The following is a 13,091-nucleotide window of genomic DNA, read 5'->3' as shown; positions in this document are numbered from 1 at the left end:
TTAGAATGTAAAGTTGTCGCTTCATTATTCAAAGAATCCCCAGACTTCGCTGTAGGGATGTGGCCTGGAAACACTTTCAGGAAGTTTTCTGGTCCAGCCCCCCTCAGTGACATCCTTGCAGAATTCCTTAATGTGGCTTCCATCCTGACCACAGCTAGTTTCCCCATTCCAGCCTACCCCTGCAATAGTGCCCATGTTTGGAAATTATTTTGCCTGCATAGTTATTGGGCTTCTCCTCACTTTAGATTAAAACCATAACCACATATAAATTACACTTCAATTTTTAAAGAACAAAAAGCGTAACTGCTCACCTCTGCTGACAAGTACTACCAGATCACACAAGGATAGGTGTGAGGAATTCCTGGTAGCCCCTTCCTTACAGGAGGATTTGAGTCTGGGGTCTGTGGGAGTATAGGGGAGTTACAAGACACAAGCTGCTAAAGATTAGGGGCAGTATAGCTAAGGTTTCCTTCGAGTAGCTGGTTGCTGCTGCAGCTGCTAAGTCACTTCAGTCGTGTCCAACTCTTAGCGACCCCATGGACTGCAGCCTACCAGGCTCCTCCCATGGGATTTTCCAGGCAAGAGTACTGGAGTGGGTTGCCATTGCCTTCACCCACCAGTAGCTGGTTGCTGCTGCTGCTGCTGCTAAGTCGCTTCAGTCGCGTCTGACTCTGTGAGACCCCATAGACGGCAGCCCACCAGGCTCCCCGTCCTTGGGATTCTCCAGGCAAGAACACTGGAGTGGATTGCCATTTCCTTCTTCAATGCATGAAAGCAAAAAGGGAAAGTGAAGTCGTTCAGTCGTGTCTGACTCTTCGCGACCCCATAGACTGCAGCCTACCAGGCTCTTCCGTCCATGGGATTTTCCAGGCAAGAGTATTGGAGTGGGGTGCCATTGCCTTCTCCGCAGTAGGTGGTTAGGGAGAGTCAAATGGAAGGGAAACAACCCAGCTAGAAAGAAGAATACCTGGATTGGGAGACCATGCCTGATGCACTTAAAGATCATGAGGGGATCTCAGAGATCATTTGGTGCAAACCTTTTTGTCCCACCATCATCAAAACAACAACAACAACAACTGCCCCAAGGTCACAGAGCCCCATAAAGAGGGGTGCTTCCTGAGCATCTACTCTAACTAGGCATAAAGGTTGTCAGATACCGCCCTTGCAGTTAACACACTCACCATATGAGGGCGCCAGCGTTCTCTCTCTTGTGGCCTCCAGAATGCAACAGCGTGATTTTCGAACATTCCATCTGAGACTAGCCCAGAAATTCGACTTAAAAAAGTACCTGCCACTTATTGAGCACTCCTGCACGTCAGACACGCTAGCAGCTGTATATACTTATTCAAGTTTTCCGAAATCCTTATAAGCACGTTTTACACATGAAGAAGACAGACATGGACTTTCTTAACATCTTTTTTTTAATATGGACCATTTTAAAACTCTCTACTGAATTTGTTACAATATATTGTTTCTGTTTTATGTTATGGCTTTTTGGCTGCAAGGCATGTGGGATTTTAGCTCCCTGAGCAGGGATCGAACCCGCACCCCATAAGTTGGGAGATGAAGTCCTAACCACTAAACGGCCAGCCTTGGAATTCCTAGCCCAAGGATTTTAAGTAGCTTGCTTAGTACAGAACTAGTACAGGCAGAACCAGGATTCAAATCTGACTCCAGAATCTTGAACATTTATTAAAGCCCACCCCCGCCACTCCCAAAGAGTAGAAACCTAAGACCTGGAAACCCCGCACAACCTGGGTCTAGGTACCACTCCAAGCTGAAGTCTTTCAACTTCTCTTCAGCTAGAACCACTGGGGAATACGGCTCACTATCGACAGTCACAAGTCCAAAGAAGGGGACAACTGGAAGAGATCCCTGCCCGGAGCCTCACTCTCCGCCCTCCAAGTTCCCCAGGTGCCCCTGGAGACACATGAAACCTCCGCGATGCGGTTCAGGACCCCCAGCTCTTTCACTGCACCTGTTAGGACTGAGGAGCCCGGAACCCCTACCGCCCCAGGCATGAGCCCCGCCTCCAACGCTCAGCAGGGGGCGGAGCCCCGAGCGACCCCACCCTCGAGGGAGGAGCCTCACCCTACGCGTCCTGGTCCCCAACCTCGCATCTGCCTCTCCACGAGGCTCCGTGCGGGCCTTTGGGGTCCCGGACGGGCCCAGAGCAGGTGAGTCCAGCCGCGAGCCCCACCAGCGGCGTCGCACGACCTGCGCGGGTGAGGACTGGGAGTCGCGTCCTCGGCGATAGCGACCTCCCCACCCCGAGTTGGAAATGCAGGGCTTTTCCCCAGCTTTACCCTCATCACCTGTTAGCCGCATGAAAACTCAGTTACCGAACATTTTAGAAGCATCCCTCATGAAAACCCGTACCCCGGGTCGAATTTTTCTTTCTTTTCGGCTGTTTACCACTTTTTAACCTACCGCCCCACCCCCCACCACCCCACCACCCCCAGTGGAGTGCAGTGACCGTCTGCTCCGTCTTTGCACCCGCCTCTCCCGCACATCACCCGGAGGCGGCGTTGGGAAAAGCAGCCATTTTAGACTTCTGGGGAGTGGGGGAGGGGTGGGGATGGTGGGGGGGGCGTCGATCTGCAGAGGAAAGGGGACTCCGGCGACGCCCCCTCCCCTCCTCCTTTCTTTGTGGTCCGCAAGCCAGCCCCTTAGCCAGCGTCGCGCGGTTCACCGTTCGGGGGAGGGGCTCGAGGGTGGGTGGGGTGTCCCCTTGGAACCGGTGTCCCTTTGGCTTCTTGTCTCTTAAGGCTGTAACTGAGCCCAGCTTTCCATCTCCATAAGTAAACCTAAAAAACGCATGCCCTTGTGTCGAAAGATCTTAAGGATCAGATGCATTTCAGACGGGAGCTTTTCCAGAAGCTTCCTCTGTTGGAGAGGACCAGGGCGCAGAGCTGGCAGAAGTTCAGGTCGACTTAACTGTGGCCGGTCTCCCTGCAGCCGCGCAGTTTTGTCAGGATACTCTGTCGAGTGTCTTGAAGGTCTGATTAGGGGCAACCACATTACATTTTAGTGAGTGTAAAGCGCCATCAAAGTAAAAATACATATTAATGTTATGGAATGTGGTGCTAATTAAACAGTGAGAAAACATGGATTGTAAGAGCCACACCCATTTCTGAGATTTTTAAATTCTTTTCAGAGTTACTGAAATGCAGTAGCTACCACCATGCCAGGAAGCTGCTTAGTTCCTTGTGTTTTCATCATCATTTGCAGGCCTGTGCAGTTGAGGAAGCTGGTGGATAAGTAGTATAAGAGTGGGGGGGATGCCTTCAGTGTCTTAGAAGCTGGGGTGCTGAGCTCTTAGACTCAAACATATGAATGCCCCCCCACAAGACCCCAGTGGAGTGTGATGATTTGGGGCAGGAAGAGATGGGGGTGCCAGGTGACCTACATCAGGGTTAAAATGAAACCCCAGCTGTTTCTCAGTTACCAGGGCTAATTTTCTCTAGTTAAGCTGGCTGTGGATCTGACATGACATGACCCCGTGACTTGTCACGGTCCTGAGCGCTGCGTGGTTGTCACTTATACAGTGCTCCTGCTAGCAGGATGGTCCGGGCATGCTGAATCGGCATCTGTGTCTGTGTCCCTTACAGCTTTCTCTGTCCCAGCCATCTCTCCACTGAAAGAGGGGAGACAAAGCACCAGCAGTGGGCTGAGATGATTTGGGAAGGCAGACAGAGGAGGACAGAGAAAGCATGGAGATGAGCTAGGGCCGCAGTCCAGGAAAAAAGTTGACAAGGGCTGGCTCCTGTTCAGGCTGCAGGGTCAAAGCGGAGGACGCTTGTGGTGTGGTGCCTGGCATGTTGTTGGTGCTGCCTGGAGAAAGGTGAGGGTCTGGATGAGGCAACCCTCCTTGGGAAACTGGCTTATACCCTGCTGCAGCTGGACTTACTTTTTAAAAATTTTGGGGGGGGCATTTTATTTATTTTTATTTTTTGGCTGTGCTGGGTCCTTGCTCTGCATGGGCTTTCTCTATTTGCAGTGAGCCGGAGCTTCTCTTGTTACAGAGCACAGGCTCTAGGCACTTGTACATTAGTAGTTGCAACTCTCGGGCTCAGTAGTTGTAATTCACGGGATTCACAAATGCTCCGTGGCATATGGGATCCTCCCAGACCAGGGATCGAACCCATGTCCCCTGCATTGGCAGGGGGATTCTTATCCACTCCACCACCAGGGAATTCCTGGGGTTTCTCTTTGATCTGACCACCTCCCTCCCCAACCACATTCCCTTTTTGGCTGTATATGCTCTTAAAGTTGATGGCAAAAACGTGGCTACTTGAAAGTTTGGAACCCACCAGAAATGCTGGAGAAACCAGCTAAGTCAGCAGCCTCTTTCCTCGTTTCTGCCTGCAGGGATGCCAGAGGGGCCGTCTGTGAGGAAGTTTCACCATCTGGTTTCTCCCTTTGTGGGGCAGCAGGTGGTCAAGACAGGAGGCAGCAGCAAGAAGCTAAACCCCACAAGTTTCCAGTCCCTCTGGCTGCAGGACAGCCAGGTGAGTTCACTGTTTTCCAGCACGTTCGTTCCATACCTCACCCCGGTGGGCCAGCTCCATCAACACAGCCTGTCCCTCCCCTCAGTTTCTGTTAAGACTTTCCATGCAGTTATTTCCTTTTTCCTGAGGGTAGCCACACTGGGACTCCATGCAACTCCTCCGCTGACGTTTCTCAGCCTCAGGTCAGTGGCACAGTGGCCCATGGAACTGTGGGTGAGCTGGATATTCATGTTCATGGTCTGAAGTGATTCTGGTGACTCTAGCTGAGTCCACTGTGCACTTTTGGTTGGAAACAGTATTTAATTCTCTGGGGCCAGCAAGGAGGTGAGGAAAGAGCATAGCCTTTAAAAAAATTTTTTTTTAATTTACTTTTTAATTGGTGGAGAATTGATCATAGCCTTTGTTCTGGGTTTCAGCCTGGCTCATCTTTGCCCTCAGCATCAGTCGGTATTCCCTTAAGGGCTCACGTGGCTACTTGCCAATCTGATTTCATGCCTCCCCCTCTGGCCTGCAGCTCACCCTGCCTTAGATCTCTCCCCAATCATGCTGAACTATTTGGAGCTCCTCTCACAGCCCTTCTTGCTTATGGTTTGACATGCTGATCTTCCTTTTTCTCCCTACTCCACCCCCATTCCTGTACCTTCATGTTACCACGGTAATTCCTAGTCTCCTTTGGATTCAGCCTTGCCATCACATCCTTTGAGAAGCCTGTTCTGCCTGCGCTGGGTTGGGGGGAGAGACCCTGATGCGCTTCCAGGGTACTTTATATGTCCTCCTGTTGGCCCCTCATTCCTAAATTTGTCCTGTCTTTTGATTGCAGGAGACAAATAAACAGGACAGGGGCTGTGACCTCAGCATTATTGTATTCCTAGCACTTAACTGAGTGTCCGGTACTTAGGAGACTTACAGTAATTGGTGGTAGAGAAACTTATGAGCTCTGCTGCTTCTTAGCTGTGTGCTCCTAAACAAGGTACTCAACGTCTCAGCTCTAGTGTCTGCTTGAGTTGTAAAATGGGGTAAACCACCTACCAGTTAAAATTGAACTAAGTAGACTTTATGCCTGGCACATAATAGGCACTCAGTAAATACTAGTTCTCTGTCTTCCACCTTGCCCTTCTATCTCTCTTTCCTTTCTCTCTCTGTGTCTCACACATACATCCCAGTCTATAAAACCTCAGTTAGAACTGAAAGATGTTTGTAAGAGGTCTGCTAGACCTTCACATGTTTTCTGCATTTGAAGGAGGGGCTCAAGGAAGGGAGAGTGGTTAGCCCAAGCTGACATAGGCTGGCAAGGGGCAGAGACTGGAGCCCAAGCCCTCTAACCTCCAGGTCTGCACGAGAGCACCTGTACTCTTTGTCCACACTGTCCTGCAAAGTTTGCAGGACACGACTAATGTCCCTTTGTCTCTGGATCCCAGAGGCCTGCATCTTAGCATCTGCTGTCACAGAGCTGGCTCGTAGAAAATAATTTTTCATGACAGACTCAGAAGACTGGCTAATCCATTAAAAAATTGGAAGCATTTCCTCTTGGGCATTCTAGAGTGGCCCTGCATCCAGCGTGCATCTCTTTCATTGCTGATACGATTGTTCCACTTGCTACTAATCATTTTGAAAACTGTATACTAAGTGCTCATATGACTGGAACAAAAGGCAGTCCCGAATACTCAAGTTGGGAAAGCTTCATAGAAGAGGCAGAAGGGGAGACATTTATATTAGGATAAATGGCTGGATGCACCTCTTCCAGTCTTCCCCTTTCTAGGTCTAAAAGGCTCAGTCTTTGTGGACTGCAGTAACAGAACATGTCACACCAGGTGGCTTATAGCAACAAAAATTTATTTCTCACAGTCTGGAGCATGGGAAGTCCAAGGTCAAGGTGCCAGCAGATTCAGTGTCTAGTGAGGATCAACTTCCTGGTTTGTAGACAGGTGTCTTCTTGCTGTGTCCTCATGTGGAGGAAGAGGTGGGGGAGCCCTCTGCAGTCTCTTTTATAAAGGCACTAGTCCGATGTATGAGGGCTCTATCCCCATGACCTGATCACCTCCTGGAGGCCCCACCTCTAGACACCATCATATTGAGGGTAGATTTCAACATATGAATTTTGGGAAGACACAAATAATTCTATACCAAGCCTTAGATCATGTTCATCTTTTTCTAGGTCCATGGAAAGAAATTATTCCTTAGATTTGATCCAGATGAAGAAGCTGTGTCCCTGGGCAATTCCCCACTGTCAGAGCCTCTACGAGAAGGAGAGCAGAAGGACAAAGCCAGGCACCACCAAGAAGCCTCTGACCCGTCCTCCTGGTCCCCGGGAGGAGGCAGTGCTGTCCCCAGTGGAGACGATGGTCTGCAGTGTTTGGGGGGAGACACCCCTGCAGGAGGCGCTGAGAGGTGGCTGCAGGTCAGCTTTGGTTTGTTTGGCAGCATTCGGGTGAACGAGTTCTCCAGAGCGAAGAAGGCAAACAAGAGGGGTGACTGGAGGGACCCTGTTCCCAGGTGAGGCGTGGTCGAGTAGGCCATGGGCTGGGACTGCGGTTGTGCAGGGTCTCCGGGCTTTGCCTGGGCCAGGCTCTCCACCTGCCCTCTGGCAGCCCATTTCTGGGAGAGAGAACCCACTTCCCTGGCCACCGTGATGGCAGGGAGACTGTGGTCTACACCAGGGGAGGGACAGGAACCACCTGGCAGCTTGGAGAGCGGGGATAATTTTCCCAACGAACATGGCCTGAGTTATATCTACTTTCTTTGAGTGTTTGGGGTCATTGTTTTTAAGTTTTTTATTGGATTTTGATCAGGACAATAGCCTGTACATTTTCTACTTTTGGCATCAAAGTTTGCAGCCAAACACATAATTGATCTTTGCTTACATTTTATATACATAAATGAAGATAAAATGTTCATTAAAAGTAAAACATTCTGATAAAAACCAACCAAACAAAAAGTAAAACACTCTGTAAATGTTAAGAACAGGTAGTTGTTTTGATCACTCAGATTTTCTCCATTCTTGCTTATTTTTTGCTTATTTAATATGCCAAGCTCGGGAAGAGGAGCATTGAAATCCCCCACAGTAGTTGTGTTTTTATAGGTTCTCTTTGTCTTTCTTGGAGAAGGAAACGGCAACCCACTCCAGTATTCATGCCTGGAAAATCCCATGGACCGAGGAGCCTGGTGGGCTACAATCCATGGGGTCGCAAAGAGTCGGACACGACTGAGCGACTTGTGTGTGTGTGTGTGTGTGTGTGTCTTTCTAAGCACTTTAGGGGCTTTGTTTTGCTGCCCTGGGTCGCGGGCATCAGGGTCCCTGACTCTCACAGTTTCTTTATAGCTTCATTATTAAATAATCCTGTGCCTTCTGACTGCCTTTGGCCCTAATTCAGTTTCTTTTGACATTAACAGTGCTGTTCCATGTTTGGTTGGCTCACTCCCCGTACTTTTTTTCCACTTGTTTATGGGTTCATTTTTTTCCACTTATTTTAGGTAAGTTTGTTATCAACAGTGAATAGCAGGCTTTTGTATCTCTTTAAACTCAAACTGAAACTCCTTGTTTTGAAATTGGGTAACTAGGCTATTTGGATTTTCTTTCATCTGCAGTCTTACTGTCCCTTGTTTTCTTCTGTTGGATTTATCAGGATTTATCACGTTTCTTTTCTTCCCCCTCTTTTTTTAAACCCCTGTTAATTGGGAAGTACTGCTATTCATCTTCATCCTATTGGTGGTAATCTTATCTTTAAATGATACCTGTTTTTTTTCCCCCCTGGGTTAATAACTATCAATTTTTTGATAGCTTTACATTAATAATCTTCTCCCTTATTATGAACACTGGTGTTTCACTCACTCTCCTGCCACCCCTCCCTCCAAGTTGAGACTTTTAAAATATTACTATTTCTACTTCTATACTTTTCTGTCATTTCTACCCCATCTTCTGTGTCTGCTGAGCTAGTTTAGAATTTTAGTTCCAGATGGCTAATTAACTAAATTGTTAGTTACGTATAATTAAATTCAGTGATATTAAAAACATACGAGGGGTGTCCTTTGTTAGGCGCCTCCTTCCCTCACACTTGGTTTACATTCTCAGGTGCTCTGCCATGACTGTAGACCTCAGATCGTACAGTAGATGTTACAGGGTCCTGTGCTGATATCTTCACCCATCCTTTCCATCTTCCTCCACCTTGAATCCTGCTGATTTCATTTCCATTTGGGATGTATTTTTCCTTGAGTAATCACCTCAAATACCATGCACAGGTGTTTTTCTGAGTCCTGTTCCTCTCAAATTGTCCCTTAACTTTCACATAAAGATGCGTGAGTCTTGGCGTCCAGCTGCAGCCTGAGTCTCTCCCCTCACAGAGTGACCCACTGTTGCTTATCGGGGTTCATGGAGGTTTCTTCTCTGTGTCTGCAATTCAGGAAGCCCAGGGGAGTGAGTGTGATCTTGCCCAGGATGGGAGAGGGGCCTCCTTAGCATCGGCTCTGCCCTCCTTCCTAACAAGCCCTGCTTTGGGCCGTAGCCACACCTCCTGAACTTGAGACTCTTCTGTATGTCCCAAGTTGTCTTCTATGTATTGTTTTGATCAGGAAAAAGGAGAATATATATTTTTTCTTCTAATTACTCCATTTGGCTGTGAGAGTTTGACAGTTGTGGCAGAGCCATCCCTTTTGTCCTCTGGGACCTGAGCTTCTCCAGGTTTGTCCTGCGTGGAGTGGGAGCCCTGTGTGCACGCAGGACCAGATGCCGCTGGCATCACCCTGTGGACTGTGGCCTCTCCTCTCTTCCCAGGCTGGTCCTACATTTCAGCGGGAGTGGCTTCCTGGCCTTCTATAACTGTCAGATGACATGGCGCTTCTCTTCCCCTGTGGTCAGTCCCGCCTCTGACATATTGTCAGAAAAGTTTCACCGAGGACAGGCCCTGGAGGCCCTGGGCCGGGAGCAGCCCATCTGCTATACGCTGTTGGACCAGCGATACTTCTCAGGCTTAGGTACGGCTGATGGCAGAGGGTGGTCCCCCGATAGACCTAGTGAGAAAGTCCCTTGTCCGGGAGGTGGGACACTGGGACCCACCACAGCTCTCAGGGCTCCTTGGCTCTACTTCCCTCTTTTTTTTTTTTTTTTTTTGCCTTGTGGCATGTGGGGTCTTAGTTGTCTGACCAGGGATTGAACCCATGCCCCCTGCATTGGAAGTGCAGCATCTTAACCACTGGACCACCACAGAAAGTCCCTTCCCTGTTTTTTAAAATGAGGGAGTTATCAGGCTTTTCTGACTTCTCTCCTACCCTAATTATATTGTTAGTCATAGTTGGCCTGACAGCCTCCTGGAGCATGACCTTCTAGAGAGCAGGGGTCACATCCCTCCATCCTTTTTTTAAAAATTTATTTTTAAATTGTCGTATATAGTAGGATCTGGAGAAGGCAATGGCAACCCACTCCAGTACTCTTGCCTGGAAAATCCCATGGACGGAGGAGCCTGGTAGGCTTCAGTCCATGGGGTCCTGAAGAGTCGGACACAACTGAGCGACTTTCACTTTTCACTTTCATGCACTGGAGAAGGAAATGGCAACCCACTCCAGTGTTCTTGCCTGGAGAATCCCAGGGATGGCAGAGCCTGGTGGGCTGCCATCTATGGGGTCACACAGAGTCGGACACGACTTAAGTGACTTAGCAGCATATAGTAAGATCATGACAGTTCCTGCACCCAGAGGAGCACAGGCTTCTAGGAGCAGCATTTAGGGTAATTTAGCAAGAGAAATGAAGGCAATGGCACCCCACTCCAGTACTCTTGCCTGGGAAATCCCATGGATGGAGGAGCCTGGTAGGCTACAGTCCATGGGGTCGCTAAGAGTCAGACACGACTGAACGACTTCACTTTCACTTTTCACTTTCATGCATTGGAGAAGGAAATGGCAGCCCACTCCAGTGTTCTTGCCTGGAGAATCCCAGGGACAGAGGAGCCTGGTGGGCTTCCGTCTATGCGGTCACACAGGGTTGGACATGACTGAAGTGACTTAGCAGCAGCAGCAGCAGCAGCAAGAGAAATACTCTATAAACTAGCTGCTATTGTGGACAGTAATCATAACAGCTGACGTTTTTCAGGTGACTGACTCCACCTTGCCAGGCACACAGTTCCATCCTTACTGCTCTTCTGCAGGATGGCCACTTACCAGTTTTTCCTTCATTCAGATGAAAAAATTGAAGCAAAAGACCCTTTGCTCTAAGAGCACAGCTGAGATATGAACCAGGTAGTCCACTGGTGAATTAGAAATTTTGTCTGACTGTGAAGTGCTTGGAAAGAGCAGTCTTTTCACCCATCCGTCACTCCACGCATGCTAAACGTCTGCCTGCCACTAAGCCCACTGTCTCTCCTGGAGGAGAGTGTTAATAACCCAGCAGACTTGGACTCAGCTTCCTGGAACTTAAGATAGACTGTGATAAATGCCTAGTGGAGGTTAAAGAAAATGCACTGTTGGGACATTTTGAAGAAACTTACTGATTCTGAAAGGAGAGGTCAAAGTTGATGTCACAGCAAATGAGACAGGAGTAGAAAAATAATAAAATAACACCTTCTAATCAAACCAATATTATAAAGCAATCATCAATTAAAAATAAGTAAATATTTTAAAAAATTAAAATGTAAAAAATAACACCTTCTGAACACTTTCTATATTTCAGGCATTAAGCTTGACATTTTAAATAATAATAGCAGCTAGTATTTATTATCAGAGAAGGCAATGGCACCCCACTCCAGTACTCTTGCCTAGAAAATCCCATGGACGGAGGAGCCTGGTAGGCTGCAGTCCATGGGGTCGCTAGGAGTCAGACACGACTGAGCGACTTCACTTTCACTTTTCACTTTCATGCATTGGAGAAGGAAATGGCAACCCACTCCAGTGTTCTTGCCTGGAGAATCCCAGGGACGGGGGAGCCTGGTGGGCTGCCGTCTATGAGGTCGCACAGAGTCGGACATGACTGAAGAGACGCAGCAGCAGGAGCGGCAGTATTTATTATTACTCTCTACATACCAGCATAGTGCTCAGCATTTGTATGTATGTGTGAGAATTCTCATTTTCTGCCCACGAAAACCGGGTAACCCACCCCCATTTTAGAGAGAAGGAGACAGAAGCTGAAGGAAGGCAGGAAACTCTGTAGGGTCAGGTAGCTGGGTCTGGTTGGGCCAGGATTCACAGCCAGGCACTCAGATCCAAGCCTCTTTTGTTAATCTCTTTGCTATAACTTGGGCCATGTGTGAGTTTTATGTCATTTCATCTTTACAACCACCTCTGGGGTGTGTGCATACTAAGTCACCTCAGTTGTGTCCAGCTCTTTGCAACTCTATGGACTGTAATCCACCAGATGGGTAAGTGTTAGGAAATCCTTCGCAGATGGTGTGACTGACTCAGTGCAGTGACTCCCTTGAGAGCCCCAAGGACGCGTGGTTCCTCCTGAGGTGCTCCCTACGCTAGCTTTGCTCTGTTTTGTTAATTTTGTGGCCAGCTTTTCTTATGGACGTTTCCTTTTGCCTTCCCTCGTCCCCTCCCCACCTTCTTCCAGGGAACATCATTAAGAACGAGGCCCTGTTCAGAGCCGGGATCCACCCGCTTTCTCCAGGCTCCCTCCTGGGTCTTCCACGCCTCGAGGCCCTGGTGGATCATGTGGTGGCCTTCAGTGCAGACTGGCTGCAGGGCAAATTCCAGGGCGCACGGCAGCACACGCAGATCTACCAGAAGGAGCAGTGCCCTGCCGGGCACCAGGTGGTCAGAGAGTCCCTGGGGCCGCCGGGGGGCTTCCAGAGGCTCACGTGGTGGTGCCCCCAGTGCCAGCCCAGGTTGTCAGCAGATGAGCCCAAGCAGCTGCAGCCCTCCTAGAGCGTCCAGCCTCCTCCTATATGGAGCTTTGCCCTGAAGGGACTGTGATGCCTGAGCATTGCAGACAGAGCTGTGGGCAGAGATTGGGACTGGGCACAGGAATTGGGTGGTTGGGATGCTAGGACTGTTGATGTCCATCTCACTGGAGTTCGGTCTAGGGCGGTTTTCACAAAGTTTGATTTTGTTCTCTGCTAGTTTTGGTTAATTCTTCCTATCTGATCCCCATTGTGAAAGATGAGACAAGTCACAATGGCACTTTAGGGAAGACCTCCCAAAATGACAGTGTGGCAGAGCAAGTGAGAGCCAGTGGGAGACAGCCAGGCCCAGCTCTGCTTTGCAGATGTTTTATTTGGTTTGGTTTTGGTTTTAAAACACTGGCTGGAGTTAAGATCCTCCATTTGAGAACCAGGAAAAGGGAATTATCATCCTTCTTTTTTCCTCAAGAGGGATCCAGGGCTGAGGGGGAAGTAACAGGAGAGTAGTGCTCGAATTTAGCCTCCCGATTGGACCCTTCCCATGGGACAGAGACACCAGGAGAAGGAGGAGAGACAGGATCAGGGAGCTGGCCATGTTCCTGGTGTGTCCAATGGGTTATAGAAACAAAAACAAAACCTTGTTTCCTCCTCAAGGTGATGTATTTGTGACTACTGACAAGCTCACCAGTACAGGGATCAAAGTTGTTAGCGAAACCTCGAAGAAACCAGGACATGGAAATAAAGCTGTTCATTACTT

At 48.9% G+C, this 13,091-nt stretch overlaps 1 protein-coding gene across 2 annotated transcripts; it reads left to right on the top strand.

Annotated features, from left to right (window-relative positions):
- Positions 1-2,096: 2,096 nt before the first annotated feature.
- Positions 2,097-13,091, top strand: NEIL2 (nei like DNA glycosylase 2). Of its 2 annotated transcripts, none has more exons than XM_061425004.1 (5): positions 2,097-2,177; positions 4,372-4,511; positions 6,667-7,004; positions 9,280-9,479; positions 12,046-13,091. In XM_061425004.1, exons 2-5 carry the CDS (start codon positions 4,374-4,376, stop codon positions 12,357-12,359), a joined length of 990 nt encoding a protein of 329 aa, XP_061280988.1. In that variant the 5' UTR covers positions 2,097-2,177; positions 4,372-4,373; the 3' UTR covers positions 12,360-13,091. The 2 variants fall into 2 exon arrangements, with proteins under 2 accessions (XP_061280988.1, XP_061280989.1); XM_061425005.1 differs by having other exon boundaries at positions 2,145-2,225.

Source organism: Bos javanicus, chromosome 8, assembly GCF_032452875.1.
Source record: "Bos javanicus breed banteng chromosome 8, ARS-OSU_banteng_1.0, whole genome shotgun sequence".
Classification (NCBI taxonomy): domain Eukaryota; kingdom Metazoa; phylum Chordata; class Mammalia; order Artiodactyla; family Bovidae; genus Bos; species Bos javanicus.
The sequence above is the reverse complement of the archived record's forward strand: the minus strand, read 5'-3'. Positions and strand labels throughout refer to the sequence as shown.

Coding starts and splice junctions, on each gene's coding strand:
- NEIL2 (XM_061425004.1), top strand. CDS start 4,374: ATGCCAGAGGGGCCGTCTGTGAGGAAGTTTCACCATCTGGTTTCTCCC. Junction 4,512..6,666: donor TCTGGCTGCAGGACAGCCAG/GTGAGTTCACTG, acceptor ATCTTTTTCTAG/GTCCATGGAAAGAAATTATT. Junction 9,480..12,045: donor GCGATACTTCTCAGGCTTAG/GTACGGCTGATG, acceptor ACCTTCTTCCAG/GGAACATCATTAAGAACGAG.